We start from the raw sequence: 20376 nt of genomic DNA, 5'->3' as shown, positions 1-20376 counted from the left end.
TATGAATCGTGCTACATTTAGTTATTACTTCTGTTTCCCACCCATTTACTTACCCTTCCATTTCTCTGTGAGTTTTAAGCATTTTATATGAAAGGGGACAAATATGAAGACTAAACTAGTAGTGCAATATGTCTATGAACCCTTTTTAGTAAATGTTAGCAGACATAAAAATGACAAAAAACAGTTCACTGTATCTCGGTGTATAAGATAATTTGCTATGGTTGTCATTCATCAATGTTTTTCTTTTTTAGAAAATAATAAATAAAAACAATAAATAAAGGTATATTGAGATCTGCAGTAGAACTTCATGATACACTAATTTCTGTATTATAGTTTTGTGACTGTAATTAGCCCTTTGACAACTACAGTTCTTCTTCATATATCTAATAATAAAATCTTTACTTATCACAAACAATTGCCTCGGTTATGTGTATTATGTATAATCCATGTTAACATACTTGCTGTGTCCTGCTTTTACATGAAAATATGAAATTGTAGTATAAAAGGAAGGAAACTTCTGTTACAGTACCATGCAAATTATTTTATGCAAGCTAGACATTAAACAAAGAAGCCAACAAGGCTGTAACTTAATGAAGCAGTATCTCCAAATGGACTCATTAGAAATTCAAATATAGCGAACAAAATTAACAGCATAAAGCTTATAAAAACTGCAGACTACCAAGCATTCTAAATGATTGTCTTGTGCGGTCCTTTAACACAGCATACACAAAAAATATATTATGATGTGATTACACAAACATCTTTCATATGTACATAAATGGATATTCAATATATCTGTACACTACATCTTGTTATAGATTTATTTACCATTTGTTCAATGGGATATAGCACTGATCCAGGCAGACCATTTTCAGAGTCAGTCTGAGAAAATTAGAACAAAGTACTCATTTTAAATAATTTTTGAATGTTGAAGATCTTTACAAGGTCCCTAATGATGTGCTATTCAAAACATAAAAGTAAGATATCATTTTTGACAGCATGATAAAGAATGAACCTTGAAAAAATGCACCAAGTGGTGCTATAGGAAGAGTTTGCAGTATCTTTACCTTCAGAAAAAATGTTAAAATGTTTTATAATCTTTTTGTAGGTAAACATGACGACCAAGTTAAATAACATGTTAATGTTGGACTGACTTGTTTTATAACCTTTACTAGGCAGTAAATAGTCTGAATAAGTGCTTCAGGATGTAGCTTTCCCAAATGAAGTATGTGAAAACTGTGCAATGTTGCACACATATATGTAATATATGATATGTAGTAACCATTTTGTAATTTTTTTAAATGTCTGTGAAGCTTTTAGTCTGTAATTTTGTCCTATGCAATGTATAATATTTAATAACTATTATGTTATTTTTTCAAACATCTGTGGAGCTTTGGCTTTGTATTGTTGTCTAATGTCTGTGGAGCTTTTCTCCCCGGGCCTCTGCTGAAAATGGGCTACATCCCAGTCAGACTTTCCCAGTAAACAAATGTTAAATAAATAAAAATAAATAAAAAACATTTATGTGTATGCGTGTTCAATTATTAAGTGACTAAGAGGGCCGATTCTAATGGAACCCTTCAGCTGTGACATGGATACAAGTCACGGCTGAAAGCATCCATTAGAATCAGGCTTCCTAGTCAGTTAATAAATGAACATTAAGTGCACAGAAACATTTTAATGGTTTCTCACAGATAACAATACTGTGAGCTCTTCCTATAAAAGCTCCTAGTGTGATTAACAGAGATGCTTCAGAAGAAGTGGTTTGACCATAGGTTGCTGAAAACTCCCTCAAATCATCACAATGCAGGATGCAGCATGGTACCAAAATACTAAGGAAAAAAAATTACTGCATTACCTAGATGACAGCCTTCAGAATGTGTTCCCTCTTATCACAAAACACCCAGCTTCCCCATATGGATATTCTTTAAGTAAGTGCCACTTCCTAAATGTTGCCCTACCAACACTCTCATTCAACACAGAAAGCCCAGTCTACCAAATGGAAGGCTCAGTAGCCACTGAAGGGGAAACCAACACATGCATGCAATAGGACAGATTACATGTCCAAAGGGAAAAAAAACACTATGTGAAACAACTAAAGAACGAGTCATACTTTTCCAGAAGAAAAGCTAAAAGAAATACTATTTCTGCACCATGCTTTGTATGCAGCTAGCCATTTGTTTTAAGATACAGGGAAATGCCTTCACAGGACTGGGTCCCATCCAAAGTACAAGCTGAGTGACCTTTAGTACTTAACAAGAAGCCTTACTTCTCTTCAAAGGCCATCACAAGACGCGGATCCAGTATGTGTTCCTCTGGCTCCCATGTGCTGTACCTGAAAAGTAAAACACAAATTACTACGGAAAGTGCCTTAGTCTTGAATGCTGAAGATCTTTACAAGATGTCTGATCAAGTCAAGTCAAAGAAAACTTTGTCATTCAGAACTACACCACAGTGTAGCTGAATGAAAGTGCAATGCTTCATTCCCAGTACAAAAACATACATACAGAGAAGAAGAAAATAACATAATAAAAATAAAAACAGAATAAAATAATGACATAATGACCAGATGCACTTTACATATAAACAGAACTGATTAACAACATGAGCATGACATTACTATAACATAAGAACTAAGCAGCATCTGGAATGGTCAGCATGAATATTGTACAGTGTGATTTATATTGCACTTCATAGTCTACAGTAAGGTAAGGTAGTGAGCCAGTGTTAAATATACACATCAATTAGTTATTGCACATGAAAAAGATTAATACTTATAGTGCAACAAAGCCTGGCTATGTAAGGATCTAATGATATGATGTGGTAATTTTCAAAACTTAAAACTGATATTTTTAACAGCATGATAAGGAATGAGTTTTAACTCAGCACAGCAGCAAGCAATGCACAACCAAAGTTGATAAGAAGCTTCTGATATTAATAAAGTTACCAGCATTCTTCAGAAAATAGAAATACATTAAAATATTTAAAAAGGTAATATTTTCTGTGAGGAAGGCTATCAGAAATGAAGCCTGTAGGTATGTAATGTTTCTTGTGAAGCCTCTTGGCTGTTTTTCTAAAGAAATTCTGAAGCATTCTTGATTTGAAATACTGAATTCCCTCTACAAATGGGCTGTCCAATCAGCGCTCACTGTGAAGGTGTGGGAGGGAGCCAGAGCTTTGTGAAGTATATTGCATCCAGACAGGATACAACCTAAATAACCAAAGGCTATTGCAGCAAAGAGAATGATGGACATTTTAGTTAACACTTTATTAAGTGAGCGAAAGATAACTGATATTTGTTGGTAGCAAATTGTGGCATTCACTTCTGAAAAGCGAAAAAGATTGCTCAGCTAATACTACTGTCAACTTTTATATTTTGACTTATTTTCTAAAAATGCAACAGAAAATGGAATTTTCCAAACTTGATATGGAATGGTGATAGTGTTAGATAAAGCAAAATACAGCTGTAATAATGAAAGGCATTAATAGCGTCGGCAAATTGGTGTGTGTGTGTGTGTGTGTGTGTGTGTGTGTGTGTGATAATATTGAGGTGGTGGTACCACTCCAGTGGTTGCACAGGGTGGAGCCTATTGAGTATGCATTGCGTGGGCCCATAACTCACACCAACAGTGTATACTTCATGTTTGTCTTTTTGGCTTTTCCCGGTTAGGGGTCGCCACAGCGGAACTCCGGTCCGCTAATGATTGGCAGTAGAATTTTTTATGGTGCCGAGTTGCCAGCCCGACGCCCAAACTTCAGCGAAGGCACGCCTATTCACACATGTCTTTCGGAGGCCACTTGACTGCGGGGAGGACATGCAGACTCCACACAGAAGGCACTCCAGCTGTGAATCGAACAGGAGAACCTCTTGCTGTGAGGCAACAACGCTAACAGTGTAAACTTCATAAATGCTTTAAATCCCTAACATCAGTTAGCTATATAATTGAATTGTATTTATATTTTAGTTTCTCTGGTGTTGTTTACCAATATATTTTGGGGAAGTGCTATTGGCTTGTGAGGTCACTACATTTATTAGTAGCAGAGGTGCAAAACCCACACCTCTAAACATCACATGTACTGTGGCAGAGGTGGGATTTAAAACCTGAGGCACTGCCCACCACACTAACAGTTTAACAAAAGGATAAAATGCATTTTTATTAAAACATAAATTTTATTTCTGGTACATTTTGAAAAGAAGAAACCTACTCATTGCACCAAAGCTGCAACTGTTGTGCCATTTTGGTAGCTGAAGGCAAATTTTTATCTGTTCGTGTGTTGGATTTTAAAAGCAATTATTGCCTAAAACTGAAAAAAAGCATGTCATAGACATTGTTTATCTTGTACTTGGTAAATTAAATACTCTGTTGAGGTTCTTGAACACTATTACGAATATTACGTGGTGACGACAGATATAAAATATGTTGTGAAAAAAATTTTAAAACTATACTGATTACCCAACCACATTATCACACGACTGGAATTTTGATTAGAACTGATTAGACTACAACACAAAACTGATTTAACTATAGTCAGGGTTATAGTTCTGAGTAAATATGTCAGCTAGCATTATGAAAGTCGTTGCAAGACATTAAAACCTAAATGTTATATCTGGGTTATAAAGCTAACAGCTTTTAAAAAACACTAGATATCAGAGTAGACAACTAGATTTTAGGCTTTTAACCTTATATATTCCTTCTATAAACTGAAAACTTTTAGAAGACATCAGGATGTTAATGCCTAGATTTCATTTTTAATTTGATTTGTTTCCTTGTTGACAACATTAATTTTTGAGATATTACAATACAAGTAAGGGCAACAAAGTCTGAAATGTGTTGCAGCACAAAACCATGCAAATTAACCAAAGCACATTTTACATTTGGAAAAGACCACAGTGAAAATATGCATTCCTAAAAAGATGCGTGGGTAACACAATGTGGAACTAATTTTGAAATGCTGCATTTTGTGAAGAATAGCTTTAAAATAATATAATTTGCCTGAAGTTTATAAAAGATATTTAGGATGGTAGTTAAGGAGCTTTTTAGGCACAAGTCTGTTGAATGCACCAACTCGATACTTGGTCTCTGCTCAGAATGAGCAAGAGCTTGAGAAAACTGAATGTGGGTCACCAAATCTTACATCAATGAGCAGTTACTGTATATAACTGACACTGCAATGTTACTACTGAAGGCAGTTGCATTAAAAACAAAATAAAAAATGATTAACATACAGTAACTGATTCAGTGAATGTTCCTGTTGACATCCTTCATCCAGAAGAGTTTAATGTGAATCTGTTTGTGAAGGAACACCAAACAGTATGAGAATGAAGTCAGACCCATGCTTAAACTTTTTTTAGCCACAGACCTACCTCAATACCATCCTGGTGCAATGGTAAAATGCTGCAGTTTTAACTGCATTCCAGTGAAGAGACTGAAAAAATATCTGGTGAACTACATGGAGTTTTTGAGGATAAGGGTGTGAAACTGTAAACAGCAAAATGCTGTCTTCTGAGCCATATGAGTTACTGATAATGTTCATCTGCGACTGTTATTGTAAAACACAATGCCTGCTAAATTGCATGCTGTACTGAGATTGAGATAATGTTGCAGAGATGGCACCAGTACTTGCTACAGACATGAAGTTACTCACAGCAATGCAGAAAGGTCCTGAGGAAGAGGTAAATCAGCCATGATCTCAGTAACATGGATACCAAGAAGGTGCCTGTGAGCTTATCTGAGTTATGGGCTTTCAGAACACTACAGCTGTGTAAGTGAACTTATCATAAGAGTAGATGTTTGAATGATTATTGCTGTAGCAGCCCAAGCTAAACTGGTTATATCCTGCATTGCATTTTAACAAACATCAAGCTTCCAAAGCTTTACGGTACCTTCCACATGCTGAATCTGTTAGTCAGCTCAAGCTGAGCTGACTAAAAAGGCAGGTTTAGGTGCCAAGCCCTTCAGATCTTTCAAGCCAACTGAGAAAGGGAGGCTGAGCCATGAGAGGACAATGCTAGGAACAGCAAAAAATAAATGTCCATGCCATGGCATAAAAGAAACACCAAAAACAAGGGGGATGGAGTAATGGAGCAGCTACTATAACAGTGATCATTCAAGCATCTACTGTTATGGCAAGTTTACTTACACAACTGTACTATGTTCTTCATACTGATCACTGCTGCAGTAACCTAAGCTACATGAATAGATTACCATAGATTACATCTGGGAGGTGGAAGGAGAAGAGTCCAGGAATGGTCCTTGCAAAGCCTGATCTGGACCAAGTGAAGGATTCATGCTTATATCACTTTGTAAAAGTATGTACAGAGGACCAAGTATCAGCTTCTAGAATTGTTTCAGTAAAAAGAAGTTATGTACCTACCATAACTTTCGATGTTTGTTGTCCTTCATCTCACCTTCCTTCTTGCTGGTTGGGTTCGGAGCTGATCCTCGGCTCCAACTCGGTTGATTTACTATAGCTCAAGAACTTTTACTGGCTCGAGGCTAACCCCTATCCTAACATGCCTAGTGGTAGCTACCCAGATCTCATTTGTAATAGCCCACACTAGATATACATAGTAAAAAAAAAAAAAAAAATTTTTTACTAAGCTCTTATCCATTTAAGGTAGGAAGGAAAGAGGAAAAACAATGCATGGTTAACTAACCTAGTATGTCAGCAGGAAACTCAGCCAGTGTAACTAATAAAGGAACTCCTCTTGAACCTCCAGGAAGGGGGAAGGAGGGGGGGATGCAAGAAGGAAGGCGAGATGAAGGACAACAAACATGGAACGTTATGGTAGGTACATAACTTCTTTATGTTATGTTGTCCCATCTCATCTTCATTCTTGCTGGTTGGGACCGCGTCCCCAGCACCTGGTTCTTGGGTGGCTCACTGGAACAAACTTTTCAGGACTGTGGAACCAAAGGATGCCCTATTCCGGGAGACCACATCCACTTTGTAGTGAGTGATAAAGGTATGATGATTTGCCCATGTTGCTGCTGCACAGATTGAGTCTAAAAGCAATTTAGCTTGGAAGGCAACAGAGGTGGCTAAGGCCCTGGTTGAATGTCCTCTGACCCTCCCTGGAAGCGTCTTTTTACGCAAATCATAAGAATAACCGATTGTGCCTGACAGCATTTTGATAAGCTCACTTTTGAAACTGGAGAACCTTGTTTATTGTCAGCAAAGGATACAAACAATTGGTCTGATTTTCTAAGGTCTTTGGTCCTGTGTAAATAAAAACGTAATTGTCTATGAACATCCAATTGGTAGAGTCTATACTCTGCCTTGTTGCCGTAATTGGCGAAGAACATAGGAAGCTCAATGGACTGATTTAAATTATACTCTGAACATACCTTTGGCAAGAAGGAAGAATTGGTCCTAAGAGAGACTCTATCTTTGTGAAAAATGAGATACGACGGGTGAATAGACAAAGCGTGTAATTCAGAAACCCATCTAGCTGAGGTGATAGCAACCAAGAAAAGGGTTTTCCAAGATAGAAATTTCAGGGGACAAGACATTGCTGGTTCAAAAGTTGGAAGAACCACAGAAGCTAAAACCAAGTTTAGGTCCTGGGGAGGAGGTTCTCTTACCGGGGCCGTAAAAGAGTTGTACCTCGTAAGAATGCTCTGCACAACTTATAGGGCATGATGTTAGAACCCAAGTCTCCTACATGAAAATTAGAGATGGCTGCTAGTTGGACCCTAATAGTAGCTGCGGCTGCCCCTTTTTCGAAGGTTTCGGCCAGAAAATCAAGAATCTTGTGAAAAGGAGCAGTGAAGGGAATCAATATCATTACTCTTTGCCCAATAACCTCTTCCATTTGCTAGTGTAAATCCTCCTGGTAGTGGGCTTATGAGAGGACACCAGGATGTGTTGTACAGCCGGGGGAATGTTTGGGAGCCTGGCTAAGACTGGAAGTGGAGGAACCAAGCAGTCAGCTTGAGAGTTTGGAGGGAAGGATGAAATCTGCCCAACTGATGCATCAGGAGGTCCAGAAATGGGTCCAGTACCCAAGGCTCCAGATGTAGATGATGACAAAGAAACGGGAACCATATCTGACGAGGCCAATAAAGAGCAATGAGGATGAGTTTGCAACCCAGCAACTTTAATTTCTGAAGTACCTTTGGAATTAGAGGGAAGGGTGGAAAAGCATAGAGTAGTTCCGGAGGCCAATCATGAACAAGTGCATCCCTGGGTGATTTTCCCAGAGGGGGAACTAGGGTGAAGCAGCTGCTGCATTTGTTGTTAAGGGGAGTGGCAAACAGATCGCAGCATGGCTGGCCCCATTTGCGAAAAATCAAGTCCGCAACTTCTTGCTTCAGGGACCACTCGTGTGGCATGAGGAGAGCCCTGCTGAGCCTGTCCACTATCATGTTGGATTTCCTGAGAATGTGCGCCGCAGTCAGAAAACGTTGGGAAGACATTGCCCATTGCCATACTCGAAGTGTCTCCCGACACAAGGGGTAAGATCTGGTCCTGTCCTGCTTGTTGATGTACCATACCACTGACTTATTGTCTGTCTGAATTGCAATGATCCCGGTAGGTAGAGTCTTGAAGTGCTTGCAACGCTCTCATCTCTAGAACACTGATGTCCAAATGTTACTCATGCGGTTGCCACATTCCTTGGATAGTCTGTCCCAGATAATGTCCCCCCACAACCTATCTGGGAGGTGTCCATGGTCATTGTGGTTACTGGATGGGGGGGTCTAGAAAGGGTCTGCCCAGAGTCACCGGGGGGAGACAAGCCACCATACTAAGTCCTTTTTGCAAGTTTCCATGATCAAGATCGTGTGTGACATTTGTAAATCCTGGAAAGACCACTGAGCGAAAAGAAGCCACTGCAGAATCCTCACGTGGAAGCGTGCCAAAGGAACTAGTGTAACTGCTGCACCCACTGATCCCAAGACTTGTAATACTTCTCTTGCTTGAACTCTCGTCTTCTTTATGAGAAATGAAACTTACTGATGAATGGTTGACACCCTGTGTTGAGGCAACTTTGCTATCAAGCGTCTTGTATCTAAGTCTGCCCCTATAAAGGTAATGGACTGAAAAGGTGACAAGGCAGACTTTCCGTTGTTTATGGTGATGCCTAGCTGGGAACAAGTTTGGATTGTGTAGTCCCGTGCTTTGACCAGTTTATGCTTGGTGGTAGCAGTGAGGAGCCAGTTGTCCAGATATGGAAACACCTGGAATCCTAGATGCCTCAGGTGAGCCGTGACCACTGCCATACACTTGGTGAACACCCTGGAGTCTGTGGTGAGACCAAAGGGCAGGGCTCTGAACTGATAATGACTGGCTCCCAACCGGAAGCGTAGGAATCTCCTGGATTTCCTGTCCATTTTTATGCGGTAGTACACATCCTGGAAATCTATGGAGCACATCCAATTGTCCTGACCTAAGAAGGGAAGAATGGACTGCAGTGTTACCATCCGGAACTTCGTCTTTTTTACCAATTTGTTTAGCTTGCCGAGATCCAAAAATGGGTCTCCAGTCCTCTGTCTTTTTTGGAACTAAAAAGAATCTTGAGTAAGTTCCAGGTTCAATTTGGTCTGTGGGGACTTCCTGGATGGCTCTTTTTTCTAGCAATCTTTGTACCTCTAGGATTCCTTGATCCCAAAAACTGGGGAGAACATCTGGGATAGAATGTTTTTCTTTTGAGGGGCTAACTGGGTAAAAGGAATTTTGTAACCCCTAGATATTGACAGTACCCATGTTTCTCTCATGATAGTTTTCCAGGCTGCTGGGTACAGTGATAATCTGCCCCCGACTGCCTCCAGAGGCAGACAGTCGGGCCTTCCTTCAGGAGTGCTGGAAGGACCTAACAGAGAATGTATCTCTGTTGTCCTGCTGTTGCGGACCCCCTTTGCCACAAGGCCGGCGTCTTCTGTTGTTGTTTCCCCCTCTGCCCCCTGGGGGAAAATTCTCCACGTGTGTAAGGTGAAGCTCCCTGTGATTTTCAAAACCACATCTTTCCACTCTTCTGACCATTAGGATAGGGTCTAGATGGAGTGGAAAAATGGACTCCTATGGCAGAGAGAGTCTTGCCATCCTGTTCACACCTGGTGAGAGTCTCTTTTACCTGAGGCCCAAACAAGGATGAGCCATCAAAGGGGGTATTGGTAAATGAAGACTTGAAAGGTTTCTCAAACTGACAAAGGCGCATCCAGGAGTGTCTCCGCAATGCTACTCTGGTACCTGCTGTCCTACTCGCTCCATCTGTCACAAAAGAAATGAGCCTCATGGAGGAGTTAACCACTGAATTCAAGGTCGCAAGCTGGGAAGCTGCCCTGTTCGCAACTCCCTCAGCTGTAGGATCATGCAGGGTATCTCCTAGCTCCTTAAGGAGATCCCCCTGAAGTTGTGTGAAGTGTGACAAGTAATTCAGTGACCTGAGAGTAAAGGTCACTGAAGAGAACATATGCTTCCCATACCTGTCCATCGTACGAGACTCCTTGTTCGGCGTGGCTGCTGCCACCACCATAGCATCGACAGGGACCCATTTGGAAAGGAAGGATTTATCCCCGGGAGCAGAAATAAATTTATTTGGTCTCCTCAGAACTGGTTCCATGGTCTCTGGAGCTCTCCACACCTTTCGACTTACTACAGACAAAGGCGGGTCAAAAGGCGGAGACACCCAACAGGTGGAGGGTCGAGAACCAAATGCGTCCAGGTAGACAGACTCGTCCTCAGAAGAGGCTAGGGACTTCCAGCCACCCCTCTAAGGACTTCCAAGATGTTCAAAAAGGAGACATCCTCAGAGGGGGACCATGGGGACCCTTCCAATTCATCCAAGTCTGTGTCTGAAGTGATGGACTCAAGAGAGTCCAAATGCTTTCTCTTACATCTTTTCTTCTGAGAGACCTCCTCGGAATGTTCAGGGGAGGTTTTGGAAAAAGTGGGGTCGCCTAATGTGGCATCCTGGGGCACAGGTCCCTACGCTTGAAGGCAGGAGGAGGGTCAAAGGCAGGCACAGGCACTGAGGGAGAAGGAGCCAATGGAGCCGAGGGTGGAACAGTCTCAGGAGAGAGCATACTCCTCATCACCTCGAAGGTGCCATGGTCCTGAGTCAAAGGAGCCTCCTGCTCCAAAGAGCCCGGAGATCTCCTGCGAACCAAGAGCGACAGCTCCGAGACTGAAGTGGGAGCCGAGGTCACTTGCGCCAAAACTCCAAGAGGGAGAGAGGGGTCGGACAAGGGTCCAATGCCACTTCCCCTCTCGGAGCTGGCGAGACAGCTTCAGCGCCCAGATCCCTAGGTGGACTGAGAAATCGAGGAGATTGGAACGGGTGTTAAGAACTGATAAAGGAGAAGTAACCGGAGCAGACAGTTCCACCACCACGACCTCCATGCACTCCAGCTCTGAGCTCAAGATAGTCAGAGGAGGAACCGATGGAGAAGCTGAATGGGCCAAAGGAGCCAATTCCTTATGGGCTGGGCTCGACAGTAGTTTAGCAAGTGCCTGTAACTTGAGCAGTTTATTGACCCACCTCTCCACGTCATGATCCAAAAGCCTGGAGGACCGAGAGGAGTGCGAAGAGGACCTGTGACTGCCCATTCCAGACTGCAGCAAAGGAGATTGTGGAGCAAAGCGTACTGGCTCCAAAGTAGGAGACCTTGTTCTCATATGGGTCCGGACTGGCTCTGAGGACACAGATCAAGCCGCTGGAGACTTAGCTTTGTTGGAGCCAACATTGGGAACTGACAGAGCCGAAGGTTTTACAATGGATTTTATCTGTTCACGAACTCTGAACCGATGACTTAGTGGTTTTTTTTGGACACTTTAGCTGGCTGAGGACCCTGAGACGAAGAATCTTGAGAGTTCTTCAGAAGGCCACAAGCAAAATTAACTTATTCTTTCTCTCCTGCAGGACTCTGGAACTGAAAGCATGACAGATAGAGCACGAGTCCTGCAGGTGAACAGCCCCTAAACAATATACACAAGTTGTGTGCCCGTCAGTAAGGGACATTTTTTGGAAACACGAGTCGCATTTTTTGAACCCAGAGGGTTTAGACTCTTTGGACATAGTGGATAACTGACAGAACAAATTACCACAGCACTAGAAAACAAAGCTGTAATAGCTAACAGCATGCAACAACTCACTACTATAAAGGCTGTAAAGGCTAGCCCAAACAACAGGACAGGAAAGCTGTCTTTTTTTTTTAAAAAAAAGAAAAATAAGAAGAAGAAAGGGGGACAGCTTTTAACTTAAACGGCGACTCCCCCAATAGGAGAGCCTCTAACTTAAATGTCTATCCCAGAAAGGGTGGGGAAAAAGAAGAACCCTCTAATTTAAACGGGCTCAAAGAGGGAGGCAAGGCCTGAGGAAGAAAACAACGGCCAAAAAACACCCACAACAAGTAGAAAAAAGGTTGTTAGATTAACAGGGGATAATACACCGCTCTAACAATGTTAATTAAATAACAAAACCCTGGAGAAGATAACAATATAAGTGAAAAAAGCACTAAGTACTTAGCCAGAGCCAGTAGTCGCAATCTCGATGCTGCAAGCGGCAAACGAGATCTGGATAGCTACCGCTAGGCATGTTGGGATAGGGGTTAGCCTCAAGCCAGTAAAAGCTCTCAAGCTATAGTAAATCGGCTGAGTCGGAGCCGATCCCAACCAGCAAGAACAAAAATGAGATGGGACAACATAACATCTATAGTTATATCTGGGAAGTAATGGGATACACATGCATGGAATTCTAAATTCTTATTTATTATACTCCCGAGGTTCATATTAAGGAGTAAATGTTATCCCCTAATGGATGGGTATGAGAAGTTAGAGGTGGCATCAAAGGTGGGGGTGGCTGGTATGTGTTGATTAGTGGTAGGTCTAGGGTTGGGATGCATGTAACCATTAAGTTTAAGCTTAGTTTCTTTGTATTATAATTTAGACTTGGGGTATTTTAGGGTGTGGAGACAGTGGAGTACTAATCTGTATTTTAGTACCAATTTATGCACAGTGTTATATGTTTTTATACACCTGAAAATGAGTAGATTTATCTAGAGTGGAGGTGTATAGTTCTGGGGATATGATAAGAAATTTTTTAGTGGGTGCAAGAAAGAGAGAATGGGGGTAAGTGGATGGCCTTAGCTTGGTGAGAAGGTAATTATCGTAAAGTGTAATGTGGGCTAATACGGTTAGGATTAGGAGTAGTACAAACTGGATGAGTAACATTTTGAGAGAGTATATGAGAAGGGAAACAGGCTAAGCAGTATATAATTAAGAAAGTTTATAGTGTGAGGAAGAATTAGCTGGACGAGTTTAATAAAAAGACTTATAAATATAGGTTATGTTATAGTAGGTGTGATAAATATAATGGGTTCACTGAGTTTAGTATATAGCTGAGAAAGCTGTAGGTGAGATGTAAGGCTGAGTTTCAGGATTAGTAGTATAATCTGGTAATAAGGTTTACATAGGAGAGGAATCAAAGATATGGAATATCTTGGCAGTTGAAGTTACTGGAAATGAATGTGATTGGAGTATGAGCTTTAGTGTATTATTGGTTGGAAGTAGTAGTGGTAGGGATTATTACCCTATAAACTGAGGAGAGGTGGGGTAGAAATTCCAAGTAAGGGAGTGGGCTGTGACAGGTCAAGAAAGTTGCTCAGTACAAAAAACAATTTGTGGGGTCATCTATCTTCTGCAAATGAATTTTACTGGGGCAAGCAGTGTCTGAGCTAAGATTAACCTTGATTACTTTTACATGTCTTCCTACTGGTATTTGGCAGTTTGTGAGACTCTTTAAACCACAGTTTAGACAGCATGCATTTTTAAGATGCCCAGTAGTATACTGTTACTACTCATATAAACTATTGCTGTCTTAACTGCTGGTTATTTGGATGTAACCATAGGAGCAAGGCTCCCTAAGTACAACTGTCCTAAAATACCAATGGTGGAAAGGTAGTGGAAAGTTCACTGTTAAACACAGATGAAGAAGCATTTTTAAAATATATAGTTCTGTAGGATTCTAAGTTTGTTACTTGGTATTTGTAAGCTGCTAGAATTTTCTTTATATTGGGGTGTTACAGACAAGTTAGCTTAGCTGCACTATTAAAAAAAAACTATATTTCTCAGGACAGTTACACACTACATACCCATTCCAGTGTGCTTACCACCAATGTATTATCTGGTCCTAATATACTACATAGAGTTGCTTAGCTGTCCTTAGTTTTAGTATAACTGCAGTTATTCTTATGAATTATAACTGATTTAAGCTTACAGTTAAATCAAATTTACAAAGCCTTTGCCTATTATTGGCTGCAGCAGTCTTGTAAACCTGGTTCTACCACTTCCTGGCAATTACTGTAAGGTGACAAGCATATACATTTAGTGGGTGACTGGGATGGTTAATGGTCTGGGAAGACTGTTCTGTCAGTACCTAGGTAGAGAACAAGGAAGGAGACCAGGTACGTTTAGAGGAATTAGGCGAGAAAGGCTGCAGTAAAGAGGTTTAAAGTTAGAAAGTTAACATAGTTAAATATGCCAGCCTTTCCTACAGACCACTGAAGCAGCTCTGGCTCTTATATTTATATGGCAGTTGACTAGAAACCTCAGGGAAGTAGAAAGTACAGTTTTGTACCTACCATAAATGTAGATGTTAGAGTGCTCATATAGCTGCAGTCATAACAGATGGGTTATCCTGCCGTCAGGCGGGTCCTCGGTCGGCCGAATTCCAAAGTCTAGGTCCGGCGTCGGTTGTTGTCGCTTCTTCCCTGACGTCAGAGCGGCAGGGGTATAAAAGAGGCAGCCGACGCCATTTTCTTCAGTTTTTCTTGCCCCAGATGTCAGGTGCCCCCAGAAGGAAGGCAAACATAATGTTATGCAAAGATGCAATGTTGATAAATCAAAAACAGTAGTTGCAAGCAAATACACCACAAAAGAATACCCCAAAAAAGTTATATGAAAAGTGTTTGTCATAAGGCCCGTCCTAAGAGGGGATGGAGGGAGGGAAACCTGGACTGCAGCTGTATGAGCACTCGAACATCTACATTTGTGGTAGGTACAAAACTGCACTATGTTCATCGTGCATACAGCTGCAGTCATAACAGATGGGTAGAATCCCAAAGCTAAGTAAGGGTGGTAGGCACTAAGTGGAACTAGGAGGGGCTAGGATGCCCTGCAGGACTGCTGTGGCAAAGCCCGCTCTAGATTTTGAGTATAGTGGGAGGAGATAGTGCTTGGAGAAAGTGTGCACTGAACTCCAGGTGGCTGCTTCCAAAATGTCCTTGGTAGGGACCCCCCTGAGGAAGGCTGCAGAGGTAGCTGTGGCTCTGGTGGAGTGGGATCTGATGCATGCAGGCACAGTTTTTCCATAGAATGAGTAACAAAAACGTATGCAGTGGGCTATCCATTTTGAAATTGTCTGTTTGGAAATAGTATTTCCCTGAGCACCTACAGCATAGGACACACAGAGTTGCTCAGATTTCCTGAATGGCTTTGTTCTGTCCAAGTAGTAACGAAGTTGTCTGTGAATGTCCAAGGAATGTAGTAGTCTTTCCCCTTTGTTTTGTGGATTAGGATAAAAGGTAGGTAAGTGAATAGTCTGATTCAAAGCTACACTGGATACTACCTTTGGCATAAAGGTAGGATTGGTTCATAAGGAAACTCTGTCCTGATGGAAAATGATGAATGGTTGCACAGCCATGAGGGCCTGTAGCTCCGAAACCCTGTGTGCTGAGATGATAGCCAGAAGAAAGGCGGTTTTCCATGACAAATACTGTAACTCTGTTGAAGAAGCTGGCTCGAAGGGAGGAAGGGTCAGCTTTTCCAATACGAAGTTGAGGTCCCAAGCAGGGACTGGTGGTTTCCTTGGGGGTTTTAAATTCTTTGCCCCTCTGAGGAAATGCCTTAAGAGAGGGTGAGAGAATAATGGAGGATCTGTGTTGTATTGTGCAGAAATGGCTGAAGCGTGGATCTTGATGGAGGAGAAGGAAAGTCCATTGTTTAACATCTCAGCTAGGTACTGTAAAATTTGAGGTATATTTATTACCCAAGGATTCTGCCCCTTTTCTTGATTCCAGGCACAAAATCATTTCCATTTGGCGGAGTAAGCCTTTCTAGTAGAAGGTCTTCTGGCCTCCAAGATGACGTCCTGCACCTCCTTGGAGAGGAGAAACTGTTGGGAAATCAAGGAATTCTCCATGCAGCTAGATTTAGAGTTTTGAGATGGCTGTGAAGGGTTTTGTAGTTGTGCTGGGACAACAGAAGAGGGACTAGAGGTAGGATCCATGGTGGGGAATGTGTCAGGCTCCTCAGGAGCGGATACCAGTGTTGTCTTGGCCAATCTGGAGCGATGAGAATCATTTTCGGCCTCTCTGCTCTGGCTTTTAATAGAACTTTGGGCAGCAGAGGAAGAGGCGGGAAGGCATAGACTGTCAATGTTGGCCAATTGAAGGAAAGTGCGTCCACTTTCCAGGCCTGTGGATGATAGGTCCTTGAACAAAATTTTTTCAACTGGCAATTTCTGTGGGTAGCAAAGAGATCTATGTCTGGCTGTCCCCATGCCTGAGTTATCTTTGTGAAAAGTTGAGGATGCAACTTCCATTCGTGTGGATCTGTCATATTTCTGCTTAGGTTGTCTGCCAGTGTGTTTTCCTTCCCTGGCAGGAATTGTGCCTGCAGTTGAATTTGCAATTCCAGTGCTGTGTTCCATAGGGTCATGGCTTGCCTGCACAGGGGGTACGAATGAGTTCCCCCCTGTTTGTTTATGTACCACATCACTGTGGTGTTGTCTGTCCTTATCAATAGCTGGCCTGGATGCAGTAGGTCTTTGAAGGTCATAATAGCCTTTTGCACGGCTAGCATCTCCTTTTGGTTGATGTGAAGGTGCTTCTCTTTTCGGGTCCATTTTCCCTGAATGCACTGATCTGTCATGTGTGCTCCCCAGGCGTAGTCTGAGGCGTCTGTTGTGATGATTTGAGTTGCTTGAGGTACACAGAAAGGAAGACATGTGTTTCTTTGACAAGCTTGAGTCCACCACAAAAATTCCTTTTGAAGGCATGGAATGACTGGGATAATTGTTTCCAAGCTGTGGCTGTGTTGAGACCATAAGTTTTTCAGGTACCATTGAAGTTTCCTCATATGCAGCTTTGCACATGGGATTAGTAGGATGCAAGATGCCATGAATCCCAGAGCCTGCAGGATTTTCCTTGCAGTTAGCCTGGTGTAAGTTGCCATTTTTCTGAAGTATTGAGACAGTTGCCCTTGCTTGTCTGGCGTGAGGTAGGCCATCTGGGTGGTTGTATCCAAGCTGGCACCCAGGAAAATTATTTGTTGAGAGGGTATTAGTTTTGATTTCTTTTTGTTGACTGTGTATCGCAGGAAGTTCAAAAGTTTTATTACAAACGCCAGGTGCTGCAGCAGTATGTCCTTGCTGTCCGCTTGGATCAGGCAGTCGTCCAGATATGGGTAGATTTGTATCCCTAGTAGTCTACAGAAGGCCATTACTGATGCCAGGCATTTCGTAAACACTCTGGGCGCAGTAGATAAGCCAAAGGGCAATGCAGAGAATTGGTAATGGGTTGAACCTGCAAGAAATCTGAGGTATCTTCTGCAATCTTGTCTGATAGGGACATGCAGGTATGCCTCCTTGAGGTCCAATGTTACCAGCCAAGACTCCTTGCCCAGCATGGGAAGAAGCTGTTGTAATGTGAGCATCTTGAATTTTGGCACCTGAAGATATGTGTTTAGGATGGATAGGTCTAAGATAGGTCTCCAATCTTTGTCTTTCCTCGGTACCAGGAATAGTCTGAAATAAAACCCTTGACCTTGTTCTTTTGCAGGTACCTCTTGAATTGCTTTCATGTCCATGAGAGCTGAAACTTGTTTTTGTGCCTCTGCCCTTTGATTTTGTGGCAGGTTTGGCATGCCTCTCATTTTTGGAAGGGTGTGAAAGTGGAACCTGTACCCCCTGTCTATAATGTCCAGAATCCATTTGTCTTTTGTAACAATATGCCAATTTTTTGAGAATAATGTCAGTTTTCCGCCCAAAGGTGCTGCCATTAAAGCTCTGCGTGGCAGGTGTAAGGGGAAGTCATTGTGTCTGTTTTCTAAAAGACTGTGATCTATCTTCTCCTCCTCTTGGGGTTGGTGCTTGCCACTATCTGGCTCTGAAAGATCCTTGAGGTTGCCCTCTGCCCCTTGTCGCCTGTATCTGCCCCTTTGAGGTCTGTCCGTGGCTGGAAAGGACCAATTTTTTGAAGGCCAGTTTCTGCTGAAACGTGGAGGCTGTATCTGCAGGAAATCTTTCACTCTTTGCATTAATTTCGCTTTTTCCTCCATTTTCTTTAGCACCTCCTCAGCTTTAACACCAAACAATACATCTTTTTGAAGAGGTGCATCTAATAATTTAGCTTTGACATGATCTGGTAAGGTTTGCTCTTTGAGCCAAGCATGCCTACGTATAACAGACCCTGTAACAGCAGCTCTACATGAGGCCTCTAAAGCAACAAACCCACACTGCAAGGTATGTTTACCCACTTGCTCTGCACCATGCAACAAATCCTGCAACTCTTTTAAATCTGGTTGTTCTGGTTGTGTCATCTTGCTTTTCAGCTGAGATATCAAAAACTGTTGATACTTTAACATATGGAACTGACAGTTTAATGCCCTCATGGTTAAAGTGGCCGAGGTGTACACCTTTTCCCCCCACCTTTCTAAAGCTCTGGAATCTCTCTCTGAAGGTAATGGATTTTTAGCAGTAGAGGCCTTAATTCCCTTGGGACCCTGTGAAATTGTTTCTGGGTCAGCAGTATGGCTTTTATATAGGAACTGGTGAGAGTCAGGAACCCGGTAATACCTGTCTGGTTTAACAGGAGCTGGAGGCAAAGAATCAGGATTAAGGCTGGCTTCTGTGTACACATCATCCAATATATCTAAAACAGGAGGGATAGCCAGAGGCCTATGCTGGGGGAGCAGAAGAAATTCCCTGAGCCTTTTCTTGGAATATGAGTAATCTTGGCCTTCCCAGTGAAAGTGTTCCTCAATGTATGCAGGGTTTCCCCAAAAGAGAAGTCCTCAGGGGGGGAGACCGAGGGAATAGACTCCTCTGCATCAGAGTCTTCGAGTGGAGAATAGGCATAATCCTGGTCCTCAGATAGTTCTGAGGTAATAGAAGCTTGATCTGAGGAAGGGTAGTCTTCCTCTAATCTGGGCCTTTTGTCAGAGGGGTTGAGAACCCCTGATAAGAGTAATCAAATCCTCAGCCATTTTAAGCATCTGTTTTTTAGGCATGGTGCCTTGAAAGGGGGTCTGAGGAACCTGTTTTTTGGTTTTCATGGCTGCTTTAGATTTAGTGAAGGCTTTAATGGAGAAGGAGGAAGGCCTGAAGATCCCTTGAGAAATGGCAGGCCTGTCTAAATTCTGAGTTTCCCTGCCAGGAGTGGCGTTGGGATCTGTAGTAGAAATGGGGGCCAAGGAGCCTGCGACCTCGGGTACTGAAGACACCGGCAATGCATTGTCATCGGTACTCAGGGGCTGCGTAGGTGCCTCGCTGTGTACCGGAGAATCGGTAGTCAGCCTTAGCGTGGTTTCAGTAGGTGGTGCGGACCTCGTATGTCGGTCCTTATCTTTGCGTTTTTTGCTCAAAATTGGAGTCGGAGTATCCGACGACATAATATAATTACATTTTTTGCCAAAAAAGTGAAGGGTGAACTCCGCCCGACGCTTAATAGTGCGCTTATTGAATCTAGCACAAAAACGGCAGGCCGAGACGTTGTGGTCTGGGCCTAAGCAAGGTATACAGAAAGAGTGGAAATCCTTATGCGGTATTTGCTTCCCACATGAAATGCAATTATTAACTTTGTCTGACATCGGTCTGAGGCAAGAAAAGTTTCCCCAATGGGGTACTTAGCTTTCAAGAAGACTTCGGCTGAAATACTTTCGTAAATCTCAGGAGCTGGCCGACCGGCACTTGCGAACTGCTTCTGCTTCGGGCACCGCGCGGCAAGAAAGACTGAAGAAAATGGCGTCGGCTGCCTCTTTTATAGCCCTGCCGCTCTGACGTCAGGGAAGAAGCGACGACAACCGACGCCAGACATAGACTTTGGAATTCGGCCGACCGAGGACCCGCCTGACGGCAGGATAACCCATCTGTTATGACTGCAGCTGTATGCACGATGAACATTAGATGATGAGTCTTTACTAGTACGGTACATCTGAGCAATAGTTTTAGCGATGTATTAGTTTTTCCTTAGGAAAAAGCCCTATCTTTACATTGCAAGCAAGCGTTGTTTGTCTAAATGCACCCTAAGAAAACTTTTTTTTCTTTTTAAAATTTTGTTTTTTAAATTTTATTTTTACATATTTTTTTTTATTTTTTTTCACCAAAGAACCTTTCTTTTTATTAAATTTTTATTTTTCCTTTTTATTCTCTTGATT

At 42.2% G+C, this 20376-nt stretch overlaps 1 protein-coding gene across 1 annotated transcript in view; it reads right to left on the bottom strand.

Annotated features, from left to right (window-relative positions):
- The window catches only part of CBX7 (chromobox 7), a 683982-nt gene that overhangs the window by 252467 nt on the left and 411139 nt on the right, over window positions 1-20376 (bottom strand). The window contains exon 3 of the mRNA XM_044066291.1: window positions 2270-2335. Coding sequence (XP_043922226.1) covers window positions 2270-2335 — 66 coding nt within the window. The remainder of the gene's footprint in view (window positions 1-2269; window positions 2336-20376) is intronic.

Source organism: Protopterus annectens, chromosome 1.part0, assembly GCF_019279795.1.
Source record: "Protopterus annectens isolate FY-2018-M chromosome 1.part0, PAN1.0, whole genome shotgun sequence".
Taxonomy (NCBI): Eukaryota; Metazoa; Chordata; order Ceratodontiformes; family Protopteridae; genus Protopterus; species Protopterus annectens.
This window is presented reverse-complemented; position numbering and strand designations above follow the sequence as displayed.